Source organism: Hemitrygon akajei, chromosome 10 (assembly GCF_048418815.1).
Source record: "Hemitrygon akajei chromosome 10, sHemAka1.3, whole genome shotgun sequence".
In the NCBI taxonomy this organism is placed as follows: Eukaryota; Metazoa; Chordata; class Chondrichthyes; order Myliobatiformes; family Dasyatidae; genus Hemitrygon; species Hemitrygon akajei.
Genome location: NC_133133.1, coordinates 139,584,929 through 139,611,341, shown reverse-complemented (window position 1 = coordinate 139,611,341; position 26,413 = coordinate 139,584,929). Strand labels below are relative to the sequence as shown.

Below are 26,413 nucleotides of genomic sequence, written 5' to 3'. Positions count from 1 at the left end.
TAGATGCCAATGCCAAAGCATCGATTATGCCAAATAGATGACAAAGTAAAAATACTGCTTTGTGTATTTGAGTCAAAGAATCTAAGCAAGAAGGTAATGCTAGAATTGTGTACAAGACCATCCTGGCCATAGCTAGTGATCTGGTCACTACATTAAGGAAATATGTGACAACAATAGACAAGGTTCAGAGGAGACTTACATGGATGCTGTCTGGTGTGGAAAAGCTGAGTTATGTGAGTTACGTTGAGTTCATCGGTACAGGGTAGCTGAAGGGTGATTTAATCAAGATGTAAAAAATTGGGCCAAAAGTTGATGATAGGAAAAAAAATTCTCTTAGAAGAGAAATTAATAACTAGGAGATTCATTTTATATAATAGGCAGAATGATTAAAAAGTTTACTGAAACACACTGCCTAAATTTTTGTGAAGGGAAGATCGTGCCTCACGAGCCTGACTGAGTTTTTTGAAGAGGTAACAAAAGAAATTGATGATGGTAGGGCAGTGGATGTGGTCTACATGGACTTCAGCAAAGCATTTGACAAGGTCCCTCATGAGTTATTCATCCAGAAAGTTATGAGGCATGGGATAAGTGGAACCTTGGCTGTTTGGATAAAAAATTAGCTTAAAGGAAGAAAGCAGAGGGGAGTTGTGGAAGGGAGGTCGGTGACTAGTGGAGTGCTGCAGGGATCTGTCCTGGGACCCCTGCTATTTGTGATTTTTATAAATGACCTGGATGTAGAGGCGGAAGGATGGGTGAGTAAGTTTGCGGATGACACGAAGATTGGAGGAGTTGTGGATGGAGCTGTAGGTGGTAGAAGGTTACAAGAGGATATAGACAGGCTGCAGAGTTGGCCAGAAAAATGGCAGATGGAGTTCAATCCGGACAAGTGTGAGGTGATGCATTTTGGAAGGACAAACCAGAAGACTGAGTACAGGTTTAATGGTCAGTTACTTAAGAGTGTGGATGAACAAAGGGACCTTGGGGTTCAAATCCATACATCCCTCAAGGTCGCTGCACAGGTTGATAGGGTAGTTAAGAAGGCCTATGGGATGCTAGGCTTCATTAACAGGGGGATTGAGTTCAAGAGTAGAGGGGTCATGTTGCAACTCTACAAATCTTTGGTGAGACCGCACTTAGAGTATTATGTTCAATTCTGGTCACCTCATTATAGGAAGGATGTAGAAGCTATGGAGAGTGTGCAGAGGAGATTTACCAGGATGTTGCCTGGTTTGGAGAACAAGTCATATGAAGCAAGGTTAGCAGAGCTGAGACTTTTCTCTTTGGAGCGTAGAAGAATGAGAGGGGACTTGATAGAAATCTACAAGATTATGAGAGGCATAGATAAGGTGGCTAGTCAGAACCTGTTTCCCAGGGCACCAACAGCAAACATCAGAGGGCATATGTACAAAATTAAGGGAGGGAAGTTTACGGGAGACATCAGGGGTAAGTTTTTTTACACAGAGGGTTGTGAGTGCCTGGAATGACTTGTCAGGGATGGTGATGGAGGCTAAAACATTAGGGGTATTTAAGAGCCTCTTGGACAGGCACATGGATGAAAGAAATATGGGGTAGGGTGGGTTTAGTATTTTTTTAAGGATTATATGGGTCAGCACAACATGTAGGGCTGAAGGGCCTGTACTGTGCTGTAGTGTTCTATGGTTCTATGGTTCTACAGTTTAAATTGGTGGAAAAGCAGAAAGCCCGAGCATATTTAAACACTTGCAAGATTACAGAGTAAGAGTTAAAATCCTCACGGTAAGTAAAGATAAAACTTTTAGAGCTTGATTCACCTGAATGTAACACAGCAGTATTATCAATTTTGGTTGATGCATCAACCATCCCGTCTGCTGGTTTGTCAGAAGGACACACTTGTGACACTTCATCAGTGTTTGTGCACTGATCGGAAGGGTTTTCCACTACTTCAGGATCATCACTTGGTTCTTGTGTTGCCTGGGTAGAGTCTTCCTTCTCCAGTGAATCACCTTGCTCCTGAGTTTCCAGCATATGATTTTCATTTTCTGCCATTTCTCATAACAAAACAGAAAGGTTAAGTCCTTCTGACAACTATTCCAAGACATAAGAGCAGCCTGGCTTCTTAAATCTAGATGTTTGCAATAATCTCATCAATCCTTCTAATGGCATAGTACCTTTTAAATGTAGAAAGTCCAAGTTTGTTCAGCATCACCTTTCAAACAAATAGTCACTAATCCAGGCAACATCCTGGTAAACCAACTTCTGCTCCCTTTCCAAAACCTCCAGATCCTTCTCTTCCAGTTATGCAGTAACCAGAAATGCACACAATACTCCAAATTCCTAAATGGACATTGGACACTACCTCACTTTTTTTAAATATACAGTATTTTTGTTTTTGCACGTTTTTTAATCTATTCAATATAAGTAATTGATTTACTTGTTTATTTATTATTAATTTTTTCTCTGCTAGATTATGTATCGCATTGAACTGCTGCTGCTAAGTTAACAAATTTCACGTCACATGCCAGTGATAATAAACCTGATTCTGATTCTGATGTGGCCTAAATCAAAATTTTAAACATCTGCAGCTTGACGCCCGACTTTTATACTCAACATCTCGACTAATAAGAATAATGTGCCAAACCCCATTCTGATCACTTTTGGCTCTCCCTGTCCAGCAAACAAACCCCGAGGTAGCACAATACACAAGTGTGCAGAGGGATGTCATCACCCTCTTCTTCATCATTGTCGTTTACTGCTGCTCTCCAACTCCTACCTGGTCTGCTCCAAGTCCCAGACCCAGTCTGCCGAAAACCTTCCAGAAAGTTGTTATTAGCGATGCCATAGCAACCGTCGCATCCGAGAAATGGGCATGCGCCGTGCCGACATTTTGGTGCTGGGCATGCGCTGTGCCGACATTATGGTGCTGGGCATGCGCTGTGCCGACATTATGGTGCTGGGCATGCGTACATCTGTAGATATCGGAGATACGGACCAGGCATGCACCACGTCAGTAGGTATCGGAAGTAGGGACTAAGCGTTCACCGTGCTGATATTTTCGTCGCAGAATCTTTCTGAAATGCTGTCCATTTTTGTAGTCTCAGAAGTTACAAACGTTTGCACCCATTCTACTGAGAAAACTTCAGCTTAAATTTTCAGAGAATAACCAGCTCATAGGATGAATAAACCTGTTCTTCGGGCTTTCACACTTGTGGCTGGCTTTGCCACGGCTGTGCTGACAAAAGATCCGGGATCTTAAGTATTAATTGTTTCTCTTGCCTGACCCTCTGAGTACTTGCAGCATTTCTGTTTCTACTTGGAAGAGTTGTCCGGTTTAGTGCTACAGTCTCTGACCCCTGCTTTTGGAAAGTACTGACGGAGTTGATCTCATCACCTTACCTGGTTTAAAAGTAACTTACCCTTTAATTCCTTTAATGATTGTTTTAAGATGATTTCTCATTATCGATCTCTAAACAAAGGAAATCCTATCTCCACTTCATTAAAATCTCTCAATTTTATATTTTGGAATTTTAAAATTAAAACATAAATAGCAAGAGATAACCAAAAAAGATCATGCCTGATCTTTATCTTAATTCCATTTAATTTGTACATCCCTTGCTTACTGCAGTACCCAGAAAATTATCAAACTTTAAAAAGCAAGTCTAGGCCACCCCTGCCCTACACGGCAGAGAACTGAAAAGATTCTGTGAAGAGGAAGAACTTCTCCTTACGTCAGTCCTGAATGGCCTACCTGTAATTTTAAAAATGGAAACGCTAAGGAAACAGCCTTTTTTGGAAGGCTGGTGTCCTGGGTATTTGGGGAATATAACCAATTTACCTACCAGAGGTCTTATAAAGGAGACTGCTAGCAGACATTGACTGAAGAAAATTTCCATCCCACCCCTTTCCTCCATTCATTCTGGTCCCAATTTCCCCATCTGACTGGAGTTCAATTGTAACAGCCCAATTACTGGCCAAACCATATTAACTCTTGATCTTACTGTATTTCTCTTCGGTACTTTCACTTACATGAGCTATGTGGAATCTTGGATTAAATGATTTCAGACACATAAAAACAGTACTTCACCAACAAAGGCATCATGAGTGGTAGGACACAGGTGAATGCCAATCCTGAAGATGTAGTGAACTATACAGAGATTTCAAAGAGATACAAACTGACTGGTAGAAAGAACAGACCTGAAAAATGTAGTAAACACGAGGAAATCTGCAGATGCTGGAAATTCAAACAACACACACAAAATGCTGGTGGAATGCAGCAAGGCAAAGGGTCTCAGGATGAAGGGTCTTGGCCTGAAACATCAACTGTACTTCTTCCTGTAGATGCTGCCTGGCCTGCTGCATTCTACCAGCATTTTGTGTGTGAGGCTCTTAGTCAGACCCAATTCCTTGTAGGTCTGGGAGAAGTGATCCATCAAACTCTGGAGGTGCTGCGAAATGTGGTCTCACCAATATATAAAAGGCCACACCGGGAGTACCGGAAGCAGTATACCACACCAGCCGACACACAGGTGAAGTGTCGCCTCACCTGGAAGGACTGTCTGGGGCCCTGAATGGAGGTGAGGGAGGAAGTGTAAGGGCAGGTGTAGCACTTGTTCCACTTACAAGGATAAGTGCCAGGAGGGAGATCAGTGGGAAGGGATGGGAGGACGAATGGACAAGGGAATCGCCTAGGGAGCGATCCCTGCAGAAAGCGAGGGGGGGGGGGGGGGGGAAGGGAAAGATGTGCTTGGTGGTGGGATCCCATTGGAGGTGGCGGAAGTAATGGAGAATTATATGTTGGACCCGGAGGCTGGTGGTGGGGTGTTAAGTGAGGACGAGGGGAACCCTATCCTGAGCAGGGTGGCAGGCGGATGGGGTGAGGGCAGATGTGCGTGGAAATGGGAAAGATACGTTTGAGAGCAGAGTTGATGGTGGAAGAAGGGAAGCCCCTTTCTTTAAAAAAGGAAGACATCTCCTTCATCCTGGAATGAAAAGCCTCATCCTGAAAGCAAATGCGACAGAGATGGAGGAATTGCGAGAAGGGGATGACATTTTTGCAAGAGACAGGGTGGAAAGAGGAATAGTCCAGGTAGCTGTGAGAGTCTGTAGGCTTATAGTAGATAGCAGTAGATAATCCGTCTCCAGAGATGGAGACAGAAAAATCAAGGAAGGGTAGGGAGATGTCAGAAATGGACCAGGTAAATTTGAGGGCAGGGTGAAAGTTGGAGGCAAAGTTAATGAAGTCAACAAGCTCAGCATGCGTGCAGGAAGCAGCGCCAATGCAGTCATTGATGTAGTGAAGAAAAGTAGAGGACAGATACCTGTACAGGCTTGGAACATGGACTGTTCCACAAAGCCAGCAAAAAGGCAGGCATAGCTGGGACCCATACAGGTGCCAATGGTGACACCTTTGGTTTGGAGGAAGTGGGAGGAGCCAAAGGAGAAATTATTAAGATTCCGCTAGAAGGAGGAGAGTGATGGTAGAGGGGAACTGGTTAGGTCTGGAATCCAGAAAGAAGCGGAGAGCTTTGAGACCTTCCTGGTGGAGAATGGAGGTATATAGGGACTAGACATCCATGGTGAATATAAGGTGGCGGGGGCCAGGGAACTTAAAATCATTGAAAAAAATCAAAGCATGAGAAGTGTCACGAACATAGGTGGGAAGGGAATGAACAAGGGGGGATAAAACAGTGATGAGGTATGCAGAAATGAGTTTGGTGGGACAGGAGCAAGCTGAGACAATGGGTCTATCTGAAAAATGTCTTTTTTTGTAGGATGAATGAAAAGAGACAATATAAACTGGAAAGCATAATTTTAAAAATAACACAACAGCACTGTTCAGTGAGGATACATCTGAATACATTGTTGGAGATTTTGGTACAGACTGAAAAGTCAAAATATTAAAAGGTTTTGTATCTTATAAATAAAGGGAGGGAATACAAATGTTCATGTTGAAATTTTCTGTAAAATTGGTTCAGCCACAATTGGGAGTATTGTGTCGAGTTCTGGTAAATACACTGAAAGAAAGCGTAATGGTTTTGAAAAGCATACAGATGAGTTTTATTAAAATGATTCCAGGCATGAGGGACTTCAGCTATGCAAATGTACTGGAGTTGTTCTCTTTGATAAAAGGTCAAGAGATATAGATTAAGATATAGATTTTAAAATTATGAAGGATACTAAATACTAATTTCTCTTGGATAGAAAAGATCGTGTTTTATATAGCACCACATTTTTGGGACATTGTGTTTTAATCAATGATGCAACTTATGCCAGTGCATATGGAAACAAATCTACATATTAAAATCCATGTAGAGTGGATTCCAGTTAATTGGGCCATCAGTTAATCAGGTCAGCCACTTATTTGGGACAAGTCCAAAAGAATAAAATCTAATCAACACAAAGGCCAGGATTCCCTTTCTTTATTTGAGACACGAAGCCACTTAATTATTAGTTTCTAACTAGCATCAGTTGCACACACTTGTGTGGCCACTAGACACTACACCATGCTCAGAGTGAACACTTTTTAAAACAGTGTCAGTTGCATGAAGTAATTATTTTTGTCACTGATAGTTGGGAAGAAGTAAGCAGTAGACAATTTAGAACTGTTTTGCTCACTGCAGTTTCAAGCATTCAGGCTTGGAGATGGCAGAAATGGCCAGGAGTTAGCAACTACAAAGAATTTGAAGGTATCAACATTTAAGGTATCTTAAATGTTACAATGAAAACGAAGATTTGGAAGATGCAGTCGTCAAAAGCACTGTTTGAAGGCAGTCCACCGTCTACATGAGGTATCTGCACTGATTTTGTTTACTTACAGTCAATCAACACAGCAGCAAACACTGGATGAATTTCTCCGTCGCTAAATATTAGGAACTAATACACAGTTTTATAGTATTGGTAGTGTTCTAATTTCTATATTTCATTTAAATACATAATTTGTTACTTAGTTAAATGGTAGTTTGTTATTTTCATGAAACTTAAGCTAACTGGGGCAGCCACTTAATTGGGTCAAAAGGTATTGGTCCCAATGTGTCCCAATTAATTGGAATCCACCGTTTATTTAGATTGTATTAACGCAATGAAGTGAAATTTTTGTTTCATGATTAATGTACACATCATTTGCCTGATAGATGTATATTAGGGAATCACACAAATTGAAAGTGTCATGAGGTGATGTCAATTTCTAAATTTTCCACCACAAAGACTTTTGGATTGGGTTTTCTCCCCCTGCTTGTACCTGTAACTTTTAGCTAGAATTTAAAATAAGATGCAAGCAAAATCTACCTACATCCTTTCTATTCACACAACCAGAAATGTACTGCTGATACCCAATTTCTGTCACTTTTCCAGGAGGCAATTCATATTGCTTGTCAAGGCACCATATGGTAGGATTAAGTCTGTTTGCAATGGTTAATGACAGTAAGTGACAGGGCAGTAACTCACAAAACAATGATTACCTGGACAAAACAACAGGAAACTATTTGTATTCATTACTGAACAAGAGACCGATAGCATTAAGGGAGTAAAAAAATGCTGGAATGACATTAAACATCTGGTTCACAATAAAAAGGTTATTGTCATGCAAGTAGCACTAAAAATTGTATAATCAATTATAGTCACAGCAAAATTTAAATCAATGTCAGTGTTTGCAGGGAACCATTTTAATGACATTTATACAGCACAAAATTAACAAGTAGTATAGTTTACAGAACCAAAAAAATACAGAGAGTTTAAATTGGCCATTTCCATTGGTTGTGAGGGGCTTCTTCTATTAGTGGCTCCCAAGGTTTCCACTTGGCCATTTTCTTTGCAAGAGAAAGTTCACTCTCAGCCTACAATTCAAATATAACAATAAGTACACAAAGGTATTAACATACTGCAAAAGCACCATCACCTCTAATCAATATTAAGAGTCTACATTGATGACGGAATCGGTGCTGCTTCATGCATCCATGCTGAGCTCGCCAGTTTTATCAACTTTGCATCCAACTTCCACCCTGCCCTTACATTCACTTAGTCCATTTCTGTCACACCTCTCTCCCCTTTCTCGATCTTCATCTCCATATCTGGAGACAAACTGTCGTCAGCTGTCTTTTATAAACCTACCGATTCCCACCCAGGCTCTTGTAAAAATGCCATTCTCTTTTCCCAGTTCCTTCGCCTCTGCTGCATCTGTTCCCAAGATGAGGCATCCTTTGAAGGACTTCAGAGATGTCCTCCTCCTTCAAAGAACAGGATTCCCTTCCTCCACCACTAACATCTGCACTCGCCCCATCTTCCCATCGCCTTTACAAGGATAGAGTTCCTCTTGTCCTCACCTACCCTATGAGCCTCTGCATCCAAAACACATTCTCTGCAACTTCCACCATTTTCAACAGGCACCTACCAACAAACAACTAAACCTGCCCCCTCCCAATCTCCGCTTTCCACTGGGATAACTCCCTCCACTCCTTTGACTGTTCATCCCTCCAAACTAATCTCCCTCCTGACACTAATGCCTACAAGCAGCTGAACTGCTACACCGGTCCATTCACCTCCTACCTCACCTCCATTCAGATCCCAAACAGTCCTTACAGGCTAGGCAACACCTCACGTGTGAATCGGTTGAGGCCTTCGACTGTATCTGGTTCTCCTGATGCGGCCTCCTCTACATTGGTGAGATCTGAAGTAGATTGGGGGACTGCTATTTTTTTTTCCAGGCACCTCGGCTCCATCTGCAGAAAGCAGAATATCCTGGTGCCAACCTCTATAATTCCTATACGCATTCCCGTTCTGACATGTGGGCCCATGGCCTCCTCTTCTGCCACAATGAGGCAGGTTGGAGGAGCAACATCTATTATTCTGTATAGGTCGCCTCCAACCTGATGGCATGAACATTTATTTCTCCAACCTCTGGTAATTTTTTGCCCTGTCCCTTCCCATTCCCCACCCTTGGTTTGTGAGGTTTCTCCTCACCTGTCTATAACATCCCCTGATGCCTCCTCCTTCCCCTTCTCCCATGGTCCACTCTCCTCTTAACAGATTCCTTCTTCTCCAGCCCTTTACCTTTTCCGCTTATCCCTTCCAGCTTCTTATTTCAACCCCTCCCCACCCACCTGGCTTCACTTTATCACCTTCTATCTTGTCCTCCTTCCCTTCCCCTCCCCCTCCTTATTCTGGCACCTTTCCCCTTTCTTTCCAATCCTGTCGAGGTGTATTTATTTCCATAGATGCTGCCTGACCTGCTGAGTTCCTTCAGAATTTTTGTGTGTTGCTCTGGATTTCCAGCATCTGCTGAATTTCTTGTGTGCATATATACATCTTAAGAATTATTTTGTAAATAACTGGTTTTCAACCTTGCAGAAATCCAAACTGAAAACTCCCCAACTTTCATGACTTTTCTCCATTGCTATTCCAAAAGTTGCAATTCATGTTGCAGAACAATTCCCAAGTCATCCAATTAAATGGCTGTTGAAACCTATTTATGTTCAAAGCGTACAAATATGTTTTTGCCAGCAAGTGATACTAAACTGTAATGGGGCTTTGAAATTCTGGCAACTAACCCCTAACCCAAAATAATCAGTCACTAGTGATGGCACCCTAGCATAGTTCGGCTGGATGAGAGCCAATAAGGAATTATGCTCAAAAATCAGGTTTTGCCTTGAATTGTACAGGGGTGGTAGAAAGTTTCTGAACTCTTTAGAATTTTCTCTAGTTCTGTATAAATATGACCTAAAACGTGATCAGATTTTCACACGTCCTAAAACTAGATAAAGGGAACCCAATTAAATAAATAACACTTATTTATACTTGTTCATTTGTTTATTGAGAAAAATGATCCAATATTATATGTATTTGTTGGAAAAAGTATGTGAACCCCTAGGATTGTCAGTTCATTTAAAGGGGAAATTAGAGTCAGTTGTTTAAATTAAAGGGCTGACAATCACGTGAGAGTGTGGGAGGCCCTGCCCTATTTAAAGAACATAAACCTGGGTCTTCACTATCAAAGTCTGATCTTCACCACACGGGTTTTTGGAAGTGTGTCATGCCTCGATCAAAGGAGATTTCTGAGCACCTCAGAAAGAAAAGATGTTGATGCTCACCAGGCTGGAAAAGGATACAAAACCATTTCTAAAGAGTTTGGGCTCCACCAATCCACAGACAGGCAGATAGTGTACAGATGGACTAAATTCAACACCATTGTTACTCACCCCAGGAGTGGTCAACCAACAAAAATAACTCCAAAAGCAAGATGTGTAATCACAAAGGACCCCAGGATAACATCTAAGGAGCTACAGGCCTCTCTTGCATTGGCTAATGTCAGTATTCATGAGTCAACCATCAGGAATACACTGAACAACAATGGTGTGCATGGCAGGATTGCAAGGAGAAAGCCGCTACTCTCCAGAAATAACACTGCTGTCTGTCCAACGTTTTTTAAAGACCACATGGATAAGCCAGAAAGCTACTGGAAGGATGTTCTGTAGACGGATGAATCCAAAGTAGAACTTTTTGGTTTAAATGAGAAGAGTTATGTTTGGCGAAAAACAAATACTGCATTCCAGCATAAGAACCTCAATTCATCTGTGAAACATTGTGGTGGCAGTGTCATGGTTTGGGCCTGCTTTGCTTCCCTCGGCACCAGGACAGGTTGCCATCATTGATGGAACTATGAATTCAACAGGAAAATGTCCATCCATGAACTGAAGCTCAGGAGAAAGTAGGTCATGCAGCAAGACAACAACCCTAAACACACTATCTGGTTAACGCAGAAGAAATGGCTGAGTCAAAGTCTTGACCATAATCCTATACAAATGTTATGGGAGAACCTGAAGCAAGCAGTTCATGCAAGGAAGCCCACCAACATCCCGCAGTTGAAGCAGTTTTTAAAACAGAAATGGCCTAAAGTTTCTCCAAGTCGACGTACAAGACTGATTAACAGTCACCAGAAACGCTTGGTTGAAGTTAATGCTGTACAAGGGGGTCACACCAGTTACTGAAAGCAAAGGTTCACATACTTTTTCTACCAAACACGTGTAATATTGGATCATTTTTTCCAATAAATAAATGAACAAGTATAATGCTTTTTGTGTCATTTTTCTAAGTTCTCTATCTAGTTTTAGGACTTGAAGATATGATCACATTTTTGGTCATATGTATGCAGAAATAAAGAAAATTCTACAGGTTTCTCAAACTTCCTAGCACCACTGTAGCTGCAAACTGGGTAGGCTGTCACTGCTTCTGAATGTGCACTTATTAACCAAAAATTAACAATAATTTACAGACAGAAATAAGACTAAGAGATGCAAAAAAAATTGTACAGGTTTGTTAAATTAGACAATTAAGACATAGGAGCAGATTTATTTTTTTCTCTCAACCCCATCCTCCTGCCTTCTCTGAGTAATCTCTGATCCCCTTATTAAACAGGAACCTATCAATCTCTGCTTTAGATATACCCAATGATTTAGGTTCCACATCTGCCTGTGGCAATGAATTTCAGATTAACCACCCCCAGCTAAAGATATTCCTCTTCACCACTGTTCTAAAGGGATATCCTATTCTAAGGCTGTGTCATCTGGTCCTAGATTCTCCAACTATTCGAAACATCCTCTCCATGTCCACTCTATGTCGGCTTTTCGATATCAGGCAAGTTTCGATGAGATTCCCCTCTCGTTAAATTAAACATTGTATCTGCCTTCCTTACTACCAACTCAACCTATAAATTAGTCTTTAGGGAATCCTGCAATAGTATGCCCAAATCCCTTAGCACCCCCGATATCTGAATTTTCTCCCTGGTTAGAAAACTGTCTACACCTTTATTCCTTCTACCAAAGTGCATGACTATACTTCACGTATTCCATCTGCCATACCTTGACAATTCCCCTAATCTGTCTCAGTCCTTCAGCAGACCAACCATGTCAACACTACCTACTCCTCCACCTATCTTTATCTCGCATGTAAACCTGGCCACGTCATCAATTCCATCATCCGAATTATTAATATAAACTGAAAAGTAGCAGACCTAGCACCAACCTCTGCAGTCATTAGTTTCTAAAAGAATACGAATAACCAGAAATAAATACATTGCGATATTCCTGTGAAGCTATATATAGATAGATACTTTGGTTGTATCACTGCACACCTGTATTTTGCACTAGTACTTTTTAATGCACATTGTATTATTTTCATACCTCAATACTTTTGTATTTTAATATATATAATTCTGACTATGCAACCTTGCAACAATAATTTCCTTAAGGATAAATAAGGTTTTATATTATTTTATCTTTATTGATCCCAAAGAAAATTACGATATCACAGTAGCATTACAAGAGCCCAGATATAAATATTAAAAGAGAAGTAGGAAGAATAAAAATAAGTTATCACAAACAGTCTAACAGTAGGGGGTCATCATTTCCCCGGCTATAGGTTGACTCATAATACAGTATCATGACCAAGGTTAAGAATGACCTCATATAGTGCTCTTTGGAACAGTGCAGTTATCTTAGTCTATTACTAAAAGTGCTCCTCTTTTCAGCCAAGGGGGCATGCAGATGAGAAACACTATCCAGAATTGCCAGGATTTTCCAAAGTGTCCTTTGTACTATCAGTTTATTGACATCATCTGTGTTGATGCCATTGCCCCAACACACCACCGCATAGAAGATTGTACTGGCAACAGACTGGTAGAACATGTGAAGGAGAGGCCAGAATTTATATAGTCCAGCAGCAACATACCTGTGAAATAATTTCTTCTATCTGGCCACAGTTGATTTTGTCTTCTATTTTTTGAATATTATTCTCCTGCAATAAGTAATACAGAAGAGGTGACTTGAAATGGCTACCTGCGTGCAAGGCCTTACCCCAACACCATCAAGCATCAGTATTCAGACAATTAAATCAGATGTATCTGCCAAGAAGGGGTAGTTCTACCATTCTTTTTAAAGAAAATTTATATTTTCAGTAGTCACCACTTACTTTTTTTATTGTGACTGCTAATAACAAATATGTGTACAAAATTTTACACAGTGATTTTCAATTTAGGAATTTGGATATCAGAGTTAATAAAGGGGATTAAATCATGTAGAATTCAAGGCATCTTTTCAGTTTTGTCCAAGAACCTGAAGTGCTTAAAAACAACAGACAACATTGGATGCACAGAGCAAATTAGCCCGCATCAGTAGGGAGAAAAAATTTCGACATTTCAAAACAAGGACCCTTCAGCAGAACTGAGAAAAGCGAACAAGTAAATGTGCATAGCTGCACATGGGAAAGAGGCAGAGAAGAAACAATATAAAATAGAGACCAAGCTTGTCAAAGTAATAATTAAGATATTGCAGAGGGGAATAAAAAAGAAAATTTGAAACAGAAATGTACAGCCACATCTGTGGACAGACAGAAAATTCTAAAGTTTCATATCCAGTCTCCAGGACTGCTACATATCCAGACTGAAGATGGGCTGTTCATTGAGCTCAGATTTGGCAGCATTGGAGCATTGCACAAGATCAAATACAGTTGTCAGACTGGGAGTGAGACAGAGAGTTCACATGAGATGTTCTCTCAAAACTCTGGATTGTACTTGTGAACTGAGCAAAGGTTTTTCTGCTCAGAGTCACCAATGCAGATGGAAATTCAACCTTCTGAAATTTACAACTTTCAAAAAGAAGCCTTAAAACAGGGAAATGGTAGTCAACTTACTGTTTTGATCATGTTAAATCTTTCATTGATGATCTGCTCAGTGTATTTCCTATAAGCTGCTTCTGGAGGGATTGACTCAAGTATCGTGAGGACTCTTGTGTACAAAATTTTCAATTGCTGTAAAAAAAAAATTTGAAGCATAAACTCTTACGGTATACTACTTTTAATCTCTCCATAGTTCATATTTCAGGATGTTAGTTCCTCTAGTAAGAAGCTATAAAGAGTAGATGGTACAATGCCCTTCTGTGCCTCAGAATGGCTGTACCAGTTTAAAATTTGGAAACATATAAAATGAGATGCTGTAATTATAGCTTTAAAGAGAATCTCTTCCTGACATTGTTTTTGGTATCAATGTAAAATCTGGTTTAACAATAAAATATTAAGTGTCAAAAAATACTTATTTTGAAAGAAAGCCAACACTTTCCAAATGTGGCAAGTATGGACGTATTAGAAAAAAGGAACTGAAAAGAAATTTCATATTTGATCAGGTCTCCAGTTCAACAAAGGGTACTGTAATAATTGATAGCAGATTGCTTCTTTGGCTATCAGAATGCAATTAATCTTGTCCTTAGCAATAGTACTTTAAATGTATTAGAACAAATACATACTAGAAGCTGAGAAGAAAATACCATTATGTGAAAAATCAGTCATCCACTGTTCAAACTAGCATTGGAGAATCAAATGATCAGAATTTTCTTTGATTAAAAAGTATGCACATTTTTGAATAACAATAAACCTCTCAAATTCTGGATCTCTATACAGCTTCCTGTGATTACACCAAGAATCATCTCCTAGAGTGGAGACAGGTTAGAGAATCAGTCTTTGATTTTAGACAGAAATATTAATTTGAACTTTAATTCCACTATCAATGCTTCCTTCTGGATATTTTAATCAGTCAAATGATAAGTTTACAAAATGGACAATAGGCATCCTTTTCTCTCTCCCTTTGTTTTGCAAAAGAAAGCCACTGCCTGAATTCCAGCCACACATCTCAAACATGGGAGTTTAGAAAAAGAACATTCAGTAGTTACAAATATTGAACTTATTTTGCAGGTCAGTCAATTTTAAACATTACAGCACCAAAATAAATTTACAAAGACCATACCTCAAGAGGATTCTGGGCCACAGCAAGACCCACCAGTCCAGTGGTCTGTAGAAAAGAAAGTGGATTATTTTATGTTATAAGTGTATTCATAGAAACATAGAAAATCTACAGCAAAATACAGGACCTTTGGCCCACAAAGTTGTACCGAACATGTCCCTACCTTTGAAATTACTAGGCTTACCTATAGCCCTCTATTTTACTAAGCTCCATGTACCTATCCAAAGTCTCTTAAAAGACCCTATCATATCCACCTCCACCACCGTTGCCTGCAGCCCATCCCATGCACTCACCACTCTCTGAGTAAAAAACTTACCACTGACATCTCCTCTGTACCTACTACCCAGAACCTTAAACCTACGTCCTCTTATGGCAACCATTTCAGCCCTGGGAAAAAGCCTCTGACTATCCACACAATCAATGCCTCTCATCATCTTATACCCCTCCATCAGGTCACCTCTCATCCTCCGTCACTCCAAAGAGAAAAGGCCACAAGTTCACTCAACCTATTCTCATAAGGCATGTTCCCCAATCCAGGCAACATCCTTGTAAATCTCCTCTGCACCCTTTCTAAGGCTTCCACATCCTTTCTGTAGTGAGGCAACCAGAACTGAGCACAGTACTCCAAGTGGAGTCTGACCAGGGTCCTATACAGCTGTAACATTACCTCTCGGCTCCTAAATTCAATTCCACGGTTGATGAAGGCCAATACACCGTACGCCTTCTTAACCAGAGTCAACCTGCGCAGCTGCTTTGAGCGTCCTATGGACTCGGACCTCAAGATTCCTCCAATCCTCCACACTGCCAAGAATACAATACCATTAATACAATATTCTGCCATCATATTTGACCTACCAAAATGAACCACTTCACACTTATCTGGATTGAACTTCATCTGCCACTTCTCAGCCCAGTTTTGCATCATATCAATGTCCCACTGTAACCTCTGACAGCCCTCCACACTATCCACAACACCCCCAAGATTCATGAACATTACAACATTTTCTCATCCCCCCCCCCCCCTTATAATACTCCTTTTCTCTGTCACTTATTCTTTTTCATTTACCACCTGGACTCTATGACCTACAGACCCAGTTTCAGGGACTCTTGACAACTCATGTTCTTAGTATTATTTTTAGTTTCAGTTTGTGTTCTTTTGCACATCGGTGTATGCCAGTTTATGTACACGTTTCATAAATTAAATTTGATTTATTTATACTTAACTGATAATAAATTTGCTTTATATTTTAACCCTCCCCCCCCCCGTATTTTCTCTCCATCTTAATATAATTTTCTCCAAAACTCCACGGTTCTCCTGGGTCTCGTTTTCCCTTTTACTCAAGCCTATACATATTTCCTCACTCATCTTTTCACAGTATTTCCCTTTCATCCCTCTTATCAACTCTCTTTCCCGATCTGTCTTCTGCACTTCCTTCCCTTGAATGACTTCCCTGGGTCCCCTAAATTATCAACCTCCGTTATACTTTATTTCTCTGCCTGACCTCCATCTCTTCCACGTCTCCCTCCTCCCCTACATTTGATTCTCAGTGTGATTAGCTCCCTCTGTTTACCCTCTACCGGCTGCCCTCCGCCTTCCCTAACCTTTTCCTCCCTCCCCATCCCCGCCACGCTCACCATCTTTGGCCGACCATTTCCTTCTCTCTTCTTACATATTTACACCCATCCCCATACAATTACCCTGCTCCTTGCACATCTACCCACTCCCTGACCTCCACTCACTTTCTTAAGGACTCCGGCCATTGCTGCAGCGGTGGATTGTGGGACCGCCTCCAGCCCGGTTAAACGAGCGCCGAGCAGCGCCGCCGCGCCGGCTCCAGACTCGATGCGTGGAGTGCCGACTAGCCAGTGGATTGGTGCCTGGATTTGGACGTCAGCCTCCGACCTTGGATCTGCCACAGGCCTGGCGGGTTGTGGACAGGGGAGGGTGCAGCTACTTCTGTTTCTGCGGGTGGGAGTGTGCGAAGTGGGGATCGCGGGGTGGTAACGGCATCGGGGGCTGTTCGGCCCTACAAGTGAGTGCTAGCTCCCTGAGTAGTCCCATTTCCCCACAGCACTGATTGATTACCTTCACCGCCCTGAGTTGCAGATGTCGAGGGTTTCTGCCTGTCACTCTCTCTCTGGCCCTCCAACCATTTGATCATGGCTCAGATTCTCCCTGTCTTAAAACAGCCGTAATCCTGTATTTTTTTTTATCATACGTTTGACATGAAATGTTAATATTCGTTTACTTCTTAGATGCTGTCTGAGCTGCGCCATTTTAAGGGAAGCTTTTTCTTTGTTTTACATCTTCTGTCAACTTTTGCTGCTCCAACGAAAGCCGTTCCTTCTTTCAAACTCTTGGAACTATTCCAATAAGTCTCTCCCATGCCCTGCTTTGAACGTTCACATCTTTTTTAAAGTGTGGTGACCAGGATTGGGCATAAAACTTCACCTGCGGCCTCACCAGTGCTTTGTACAGGTCCAACATAACTTCCCTGTTTTGTGATGTCATAAACTTTACTAATATCTTTCTCAGTATTTCTTAGAGAGAGTTTGTGTGTTTGTATGTTAATACAATAAACACCATGTGTTTACCTTGCAAACACATAAAGATATTCAACTTTTGAAAAAAACGTGCATGTACAATGTTCCAATGCATGAATAAACACTTTTATGTGCATGAATTAGGCTGAAAAATTGAGGGCATGCATTGGGGTACAAGAATGGGATTTTGTTTTTGCTGACTTAGCATACCTGCCCTAAAGTTAATAATATACTTACCCCTATGACTTTTGATGACAAGAACTTCTAGAGCCAATTGTAACTTGTAAGAAGTCCTATAACATATCTGCAATCTTCCAAAATAAAGCACTTTTGCCTACGCAACCTGAATGATAATAAATAAAGAGAACCCGTATTACGATAGCACTTTTCACAATCTCAAGGTATTCAAATTACTCTGTAGTCATTTGAGAATAAAAATAGCAACCTACATACGATATAATAAGTACCATAACAGAACAGAAGATCCTTCACGGCACATTGTCCACATGAATTGCACAGAACCTGCAGTGGTGAAATTCACACAGACAGTTGCTCCTGTTCAAAATGTGAGTTTGTTGTCACATGGACAGGTACAATGAAACACTTACTTACAATGCAGCACAGGCACATAGCATCAGATAGAAAATATTCATAAGACAATGGAAATTATACAAGAGAGTACACAATTAGAGTGGGAAAAAAAATGAAGTCCATTGTAGTGCAAACTAATCATAGTGCTGCTGTACTGGGGTAGTGATTAAGGTTGTGGAGATTGATTCAGCCTAATGTAGCTGTTATTGAACCTGGTGGTGTGGGACTTGGGCTTCTGTTAAAGTTAAACATTAAACAAATATTCTTAGCTTTCTGGTGGAAACAAAAACCGATCTCCCGTTCTTTATGTAAATTGCAAGCAGCAATCAGTTTGAAGTTGGAGGCACAGCTTTGCAAAGTGAACCAGAAGACTTTTGTCTGCATTAGCCAAACACAAGACAATGGGGTTATGTCACTATACATATCAAACATGGTTATAAGTTGGTTTGTTTGTATACTCAGAGGGTGAACCCTCACAGCAGCAATTGTGGATATTTAAGATCTCTGTCACCAGAAGTTTTAAAGACCATTTGTGCGAGTTACTTTGTTCCTTCAAAATATCTGGAAAACATCAGGTACAATGATATAACCTAGTAGAAAATAGTATAAATATCAGGAGCATTGAGTATTGATAGGAATAGCAAGGAGAATGTCAGAAAGATGGGGTTATAGAAAGAAGAACTTAGAATTCAATCCCCAACATTCAGTTTCTGTGATGGGCAGCTCATTTGTCTGCAACTCATTGGTATGCTCTTCTGGATCATAAAATTGTACCTGTGTTTTGAAATATTTTGTAGTTCGTAAACCTTGTGTGATTCAGAAATCTTCTATAAATTAGAAATTTGCTGAGTGTTAGGTGTGTGTTAAGACTTATTTTTCTTCATTTAGATGTGTATCATTGGAAATAAAGTACACTGTGTATAAACTACTTCATTTGTTGGAAATACTTCCTCCTTGGTAAGCTCAGGAGACTATTGCAAGGTAAACCTTACTGTAGAGATTAGACAGGGAAGTAAGCTAGTCTTTGAAGAATAGGTGGATACAGTATATATAACCTTTCTATAGTGAGGGTTCCCACGGATGCTTAGCACCCTGCTCTACTCATGTTATACTTATGATTGTGTGGCTAAGTACAGCTCCAATTCCATGTCCAAGTTTGCTGACAACATCAATGTTGTAGGCTGAGTCAAAGGTGGTGACGAGCCAGCATATAGGAGGGAGACTGAAAATCTGGTTAAGTGGTGCTAACCTCTCATTCGATGTCAGGAAGACCAAGCTGCTGATTATTGACTTCAGGAGGAGGAAGTTTACTTTAAACTTTGAGCTTTCTGCTGTCAATTCACTGATTTAGACTGGCATATGTTTGCCCTCCTTACCCTCCTTGAAGTTGCTACAATACTAATGTACAAAATTTACAGTATTAACAATCAGTAATGCAAAATAGACCTCAGCTTTTAGCACCGTTACCTAGGTTCTAGTTCAGTCTAAAAACTAGATCTGTATTATATATAAATTATTTTAATGTTTTGATAGACCTTGAAAAGATTCATTATTCACTTCTTAATTCAGATATAAAGTTCCAAAAGGTGTGGGGACCTTTTCTTGAATATTTTCATAATTCCCGTTTAGATTAATGGTGCATTCCTCCCTTTTTTTCTTTTGCATTTAAATCCCTTACATCCAGCTTCTTATGGTTAAGATTTATGTGTTTTTTTAATGTGTAAACATATTATAGTTTAGGTAGTAGGCAATATACCTTCTTTTCATAAATACAGCTCTGTGGTGATATAGTTCTGATTAACTTTTTTATATATCGTAAGGTTGGCTTGGAGTTGGGTAGTGGGAGGGTGGGGTGGTAACTAACTTTATACGATTCTACTATGGGTTCTTTGCTTAATTGTTGTGAATTGTACTTTGATATGTTTGTTTTGCACTGTATAAACCTTTTAATTTTTTTTTGTTTTGTTGCATTGTAAAAACTCATAAAAAATTAATAAAAAAATAATGTTTTTATAGGATATATTGTTTTTTCTAAGAAAATACTAATTAAGATGACTTTCCTAATTAATACCAATCCTACTTCTGTCAGCTTTGATTATTAATAAATTATTATTAAAACACTTATGGAACTTTAAAATTAACATTCAAGAAATACATTGCAGTGGAATTATTCACAACATATGCTTCAGTAGTTTTGATTTTCTGTATTGATCATCAGTTGGTATTAAAATAATTAATTAAATTTCACCACAGTAACATTCTCGAAATCTAATGTTTGTCTCAACCAACTTCCTCCCATATGATAATTGTTAATTTCTTTTTCCCTAGATTTCCCACCCACTGTTCAAAATGGAACTATTTGAAAAAATAATTTCATTCTTTTGAAGATATTACATTGACTATTTATGTTAGTGCCTTATTTATGTTTAATCTGGCTGCCAAACAGATGCCTTGATTTTATATTTTGAAAGCCTTTAGATCTTCAATATTAAACTCTTACTAATTGGTTTCTTTAGTTTTATCTTGGCCAGCATAAATTTCAACTGTACAAATATTCACTTAATTTCCACTTTTCAGTTGTCATACCCAATATCTAACAATGCAATCTAATTTTTATAGGTTCAACATTTGCAATTTTGAAGAATGATATTTTTGTGTTACTTTAGTCTCACAATTCTTTCAACTTCAATAAAATGCAATGAGTAAATAAACAGTTTTATATCTTCTCCAAACTGTAGTGTTCAATATAAAATATAATTTTAAGTTCTATGATGATCACTAGCCATTTGAAGCATAAATAGGTAAGTAAAATATTGAAATTGGAGACTACGAAGAAAAACAAAAATGTTGGCAGAGAGGTGTGTTTTGAAGTAATCTTGCAAGAGGAGAGGAAAGACAATGACAAAATTAAAATGACCTGGAAGCTGAATTGGATTTTTGGCAAGACCATATTCTTCCTAGTAAAATATTGAAGACTGGATATGGACCACCATCCACTTACAGATATTGCAGTGGAGAACTCTGGACAGATGACAAGTGAGAATTCATTATTGTTATAATACAAATGGAAACAGGTCTGTAGCTGTAAATGAAATGGACAAGAGCCAGTTTCTGCTTCAAGGGAGGAGCAAAAGATAGGTCTTGAGGAGCTTTCATCATGCAGGGTTTGGAAGAGCTCAAGATATTCTGGATAAGATTCACTTGCTAAGTATGGAATCAAGCAAGGGCTTACTCAGTGCAAGCTGGAATTTCACAGGTGCAGCAAAGGAAGACGATGGTGTGATTATGTATATTAAATGTGAAGATGAACAGGAATAATGCAATATTACAATCACAGAGATTTGAAAAGAGTGTTCTTGGCAGAAACAGACCCTGATTAGAGATTGTAATCCGGAAGCTGTGAAAAAAGATAGACATTAGACAACAGATTTTAGAACTTTGGAGAAATTACACAGAATGTCTGTTAGCTGAAAAGGGAGTGGAGTTTCTGTGAAGTGGATAATTTTGCCAGTTTTAAAATGAGGAGAAGCCATATACAAAATCAGCAATCATGGGGTATTGGAGGAAAGTTGGATGGAATATGGTCCAAGAGCAGATACTGGCTTAAGCATAAAATAAGCTTGAAGAAGAACAAGTTGTTGCAAACAATGGGAACAATTTGAGAGGGACATGCAGATTTAGAGGTATGGAAATGAAGAGCCTTGGAGAATTCATTGGATTGAAAAGAAGGAGGCAGAAAGGTAGCTGTACAGGTGGCATCTAATTTAGCATGGAAAAAGTCTTTCACTGATTGTGGGACTGCAACAGTACTCAATTACTTAACATCCCTCATTCGAAAGTCTTTTCAAACACTGACTAACTTTTCAAACTCTTCCTAAATTCCTCCTCTATTGTTATTTCATGCTGATCCTTTTCATGTTTTTCAATGGCATACTTTGCTACCGTAAGAAAAATCAGATAGAACTTTTAAAAATAAATACACTTTAAATTGAAACACTCATGGCTTCATCTGGAAAGAATATGTGTTGAGATTCTGTATCAGTGATGAAAACTGGGATCCAAGTGATCTTCTGTAAAAATCCATTATTCTAAATTAGCAATTGCAATGTGTTAGATCTTCCCAGTTTTATTATAATCATGTCCCTCACTGATAGTCTATTGTTATTCTATACATGTTAATCATTGCTCTTACTTTATCCTCTTCCTGTTAGCATTTAGTACAGATTACTTTATCCTCAAGATAATGGATATGAACACGAACTTGACCAATGATCATCTGACTCAGTATGCAATCCATCAGAGTTTACAAGAAGCCAGTAATCAGTCAACTCAATATTACGAAAGGTAACTGTTTTGCAGAATGGGATCTAAATTTGTAACAAAAAGATTTATTTTCATGTATTAATTTTGAGAAGAGCCAGCATTGAATAGTGGGAAATGGAAATAAACCTTTCAGATTAAAGAAAGTTCACAGTACTGTTCCACAAGGTTTAGAGTTGGGTCTTGTGAAGTTCATAATTTACATGGGATTAAATAACTCTGTATGGAAATCTGCAGATGAATTTGAAGACTGCAGAATGTAGCCAATGTATAAAGGTAAACACTAGATTAAACACTGGGCTAAATGTCCAAGCATTATCAGCACCTTAGACATAAGAATCTGTCTGAGATAAAATTCCAAAGAAATGTAGACTAAGAGGTAAATAAATTATTTTATTTCTAAAGGTAGAGTATTACTATCAGTGAAGACAGATGAATGTATACAAGACCATTGACAGCCTTTACTTAGAGTATCGCATTCCAGTCTCTAAAGTGTAACATGGACATGGGTGTACGGGCAGGGGGATGCAGAAAACATAATTACAGAAATGATGACTATAGGTATAGTGAAAGGTTGAATAAGTTGTGTAGAAAAAATTCCTGGAAAAGATATCAGTGTTGTTATTAAAATTGTGAATGAGTTGGACAGGAGGGAATGTTTGCACTTGTGAAAATTCATCCGAGGTTATCAGGTAAAAGATTATAACTAATAAATTCAATAGCGAATTCATTTTCTCAGTGAATATTTAGAATGTGGAACTCACTGTTACTGCAAATGGTTGAGGCTGATAACTTTAATAGTTTATTTAAGAAGCTAGATCAGCACAAGGGAAAGAATATTGAAAAGATGAAAGAAATACAGTGAACGGAATGAGCAGTGATATGGAGTGTAAACACCGAGGAGAATGGATGAGCCAAGTGGCCCATTTCTGCACTGTTCATTCCATGGAATAATTTTAAGTGATCCAGAATAAAACTTTTGTCCATGTTTGTGATTCTTTTTATAGCATTTTACCACCTAGCCAAGAAAACAGACAGATCGTGAAAGCAATCAGGCAAGGTATGCAGACTGGCTTTCATGTGATGTGGTTTATGATGCTGCAGCTCGCAACAAATAGTCATTTTGTTTCTTTTTATTCTAGGAGAAATTCTTGAACTACAGCGACTGATTAAACATAAGTTTGCCTTGGATGAAGCAGACGAGAAGGGGTGGTTTCCATTGCATGAAGCTGCTGTTCAGCCCATTCAACAAGTGCTTGAGATTATATTGGATGGTGAGTAGATAATTAGGCTGTAGTGCAGTAAAATATTATCTATGACTTGCTGTTCACAAAACTGTAAAACTTATCATTTCAGAACAAAGGCATATTCAGATAACATCTTTAGTATAACAAAGATATTTTGCAGGAAGAAAATTTGGTTCAAAACGGAGGGGTAAAACGGAGGGGTAAATTATGAAAAACAGAGGTAGAGAAGTTTAAGAAAGAGATCCTTGAGGTGCCATTGGCAGCTAAAAGCTAAACAACAGAGGTGAAGTAATTGAGACTGGGAAAGATCAAAAGGTTGGAAATGGATGAGGGCATTATCTTAGGTTGTTTAGGGTAGGAGAGTTGTCTGATTCTGAAGATAAGGAGGGATGAAGCTTTAGAGAGATTTGACAGAATTTTACAATTGAGGCATTGCTTAACTCGGAACCAGCATAAGTCAGGAAGCAGATGGGAGTTTGAATGTCTTTCTTAAAGCAGTGAGCATGTTTCATATAACCATATAACATTTACAGCATGGAAACAGGCCATCTTGGCCCTTCTAGTCCGTGCCGAATGCTTACTCTCACCTAGACCCACCGACCTGCACTCAGCCCATAACCCTCCATTCCTTTCCTGTCCATATACCTATCCAATTTTACTTTAAATGACAATACCGACCTGCCTCTACCACTTCTACTGGAAGCTCGTTCCACGCAGCTACCACTCTCTGAGTAAAGAAGTTTCCCCTCATGTTACCCCTAAACTTTTGCCCATTAACTCTCAGCTCTTGTCCTCTTGTTTGAATCTCCCCTACTCTCAATGGAAAAAGCCTATCCATGTCAACTCTATCTATCCCTCTCATAATTTTAAATACTTCTATCAAGTCCCCCCTCAACCTTTTGCGCTCCAAAGAATAAAGACCTAACTTGTTCAACCTTTCTCTGTAACTTAGGTGCTGAAACCCAGGTAACATTCTGGTAAATCTCCTCTGTACTCTCTCTATTTTGTTGACATCTTAGTCAAATTCAATCCTGGCTTCAATAGATGTTGACCTATTTGATAGCAGTATGGAATGAACTCTCACTTCAGGTTTTCCAGGAGAAGTTGAGCTTCATCAGCTGCCCTAATTGAGATAAAGTCACTCAGCACAAAATCACTGACTATATTTATGACTTCCCGGCTCAATAAAGCTTAGGGATAATATTTCATCCCTGGAGCTCAATTATATTTTAATTGAAGTGCACCATTTCCCAAAGTGATTAGGGTAAAATTATTTTCCAACAGTGAATTGGATATTTTGGTAACCATTATTTCATAATATACTGTGCTTATAACAAACAGCAGAGTGTCCTTTCAGCTGGTGTATCAGTTACTGCCAAACTATGGTACCTATGCTTGTTCTGCAAATAATCTTTTATAAAACAGTAGTTCCCAATTTCAAACTAGGTATTCTATTTTCAATGTAATTGTGGAGGTGAGTGGAAGTTAGGGGTAGGTAAAAGGATGTTTTGTATATAAATGGATCCTTCTGTGTTCCACATTGTTAATTTTAGCATCATATAAAACAATCTGGCAACAAAAGACTGAAGATGGGGAAACTCCACTTACTTTGGCTGCTGCAGCTGGGATAGTGGGGAATGTGCAGGCTCTTTTGGAGAAGCGGATTTGTCCCAATATTACTAACAACAAAGGAGAAACACCCCTATTGATTGGTGAGTAGATTTTTTTGAATATGACTCTCCTTCATCCCATCCCTTTCTTTCCTAACCTTTTTTTTACTGGATGTGGAACAAATGCTAAAAGAGTGGAACTGTCATTATCAACTCTGATTATGTGCTCATACAACATAAACTCATACATCCTTCTAGCAGGGATCCCTAGCTGGCTTTCATTCGCCATTAACTCTTCTTTAAAACATATATGCCTAGAAATCTAGTAGTATTTTGATACTGTCATTTCCAGATTCTGCAGACCTGCAAAATTCAGAAAAAAAAAAATCAAGGCACAATTTCGGAAGGTATTCTGGCATAGTGTGTAAATTTCTATGCACACCACTAAAGGATAATATGAGAATTTTCACTTTACCGGTGATCAAAAACTAGCTGGTCACTGGATTTAAAAAGAACCAGATATGGTGATTTATTGTTAGAGGTCTCATTTTCAATAAAGCCATCAGAATCCCAATAACATTTGCAAATTGGGGAACCAAAATGTCAGTTGTTTTACTAGAAGAACTGAAACAGAGCAATTGGTGCTTTACTTTGTTTTAGAGATGTAGAGCATGGGAATAGGCCATTCAGCCTGTCTCTTCCCTACTGGCCAACAGGGACCCAGCAATACTAATCTCATGTTCCAGCACTTAGCCTATGATTCAAGTGCTCAACTATAGATTTCTTAAATGCTGTTAGAAGCCCAGCTTCCACCACCCTTTAGTCAAAGTACTCACCGCTCTGGGTGGAAAATGTTCCCATATTATCCTCTATGAATTTCTAAATCTATGTCCTCTTGTGCCTTCTAATTTTCATGTTTCTATATTTCAATAATTTGTGTGATTTCAAAGCAAAATGAGATGGGACTGTTTTTTGGTTTTGCACTCTTATTCTTGATTGCCCATGTCAGTGTAGCACTGGTATGGAGCTAAAATCATGTCAGTCTGTTGCTAAATGTGCGTTTAATACGTTCCTAGTATTTGAAATAAATTCTAATGTCAACTTGTTGTATTTAAAAATGTAGTTGCAATCAGGACACTTTTCATCTGAAGACATGCAATAACCATCCAACAAAAGGATTAAGAAATAAAATAGTTATGGATTTATCTAGAGAAACAAAGCAATGGATTTCAATGTGATTCTGTAACCTCCCCAGCCCTCCCTCCACCCTAATAGATATACCGCACATGTAAAGTAATACCATTAGCAATTGCTGTGTGTATCATTTGTTCCATCAGCTGTGCTAC

At 39.2% G+C, this 26,413-nt stretch overlaps 3 protein-coding genes across 13 annotated transcripts in view; 1 reads left to right on the top strand and 2 right to left on the bottom strand.

Annotated features, from left to right (window-relative positions):
* iqub (IQ motif and ubiquitin domain containing) overlaps window positions 1–2,792 on the bottom strand; it is a 60,250-nt gene extending 57,458 nt beyond the window's left edge. For all 3 annotated transcript variants that reach the window (XM_073059103.1, XM_073059106.1, XM_073059104.1), the window contains exons 1-2: window positions 2,750–2,792; window positions 1,791–2,027 (exon numbers count right to left, since the gene is read on the bottom strand). In XM_073059103.1, the coding sequence (XP_072915204.1) occupies window positions 1,791–2,025 (235 nt within the window). In that variant the 5' untranslated portion in view covers window positions 2,026–2,027; window positions 2,750–2,792. The remainder of the gene's footprint in view (window positions 1–1,790; window positions 2,028–2,749) is intronic.
* Window positions 1–26,413, top strand: part of LOC140734725 (ankyrin repeat and SOCS box protein 15-like) — a 120,479-nt gene that overhangs the window by 69,279 nt on the left and 24,787 nt on the right. For 2 of the 8 annotated variants that reach the window (XM_073059114.1, XM_073059109.1), the window contains 4 exons: window positions 22,102–22,234; window positions 23,218–23,270; window positions 23,353–23,484; window positions 25,011–25,169. In XM_073059114.1, coding sequence (XP_072915215.1) covers window positions 22,134–22,234; window positions 23,218–23,270; window positions 23,353–23,484; window positions 25,011–25,169 — 445 coding nt within the window. In that variant the 5' untranslated portion in view covers window positions 22,102–22,133. The other 6 variants (XM_073059116.1, XM_073059108.1, XM_073059112.1 and 3 more) reach the window with 6 other exon arrangements.
* On the bottom strand, window positions 7,622–16,607 carry ndufa5 (NADH:ubiquinone oxidoreductase subunit A5). Of its 2 annotated transcripts, none has more exons than XM_073059118.1 (5): window positions 16,496–16,607; window positions 14,759–14,803; window positions 13,654–13,770; window positions 12,694–12,759; window positions 7,622–7,808 (listed from the first exon to the last, which is right to left on the bottom strand). In XM_073059118.1, the coding sequence occupies exons 1-5, from the start codon at window positions 16,514–16,516 to the stop codon at window positions 7,707–7,709; spliced, it is 351 nt and encodes a 116-aa protein (XP_072915219.1). In that variant the 5' UTR covers window positions 16,517–16,607; the 3' UTR covers window positions 7,622–7,706. The 2 variants fall into 2 exon arrangements, with proteins under 2 accessions (XP_072915219.1, XP_072915220.1); XM_073059119.1 differs by lacking the exon at window positions 16,496–16,607 and adding an exon at window positions 16,391–16,408.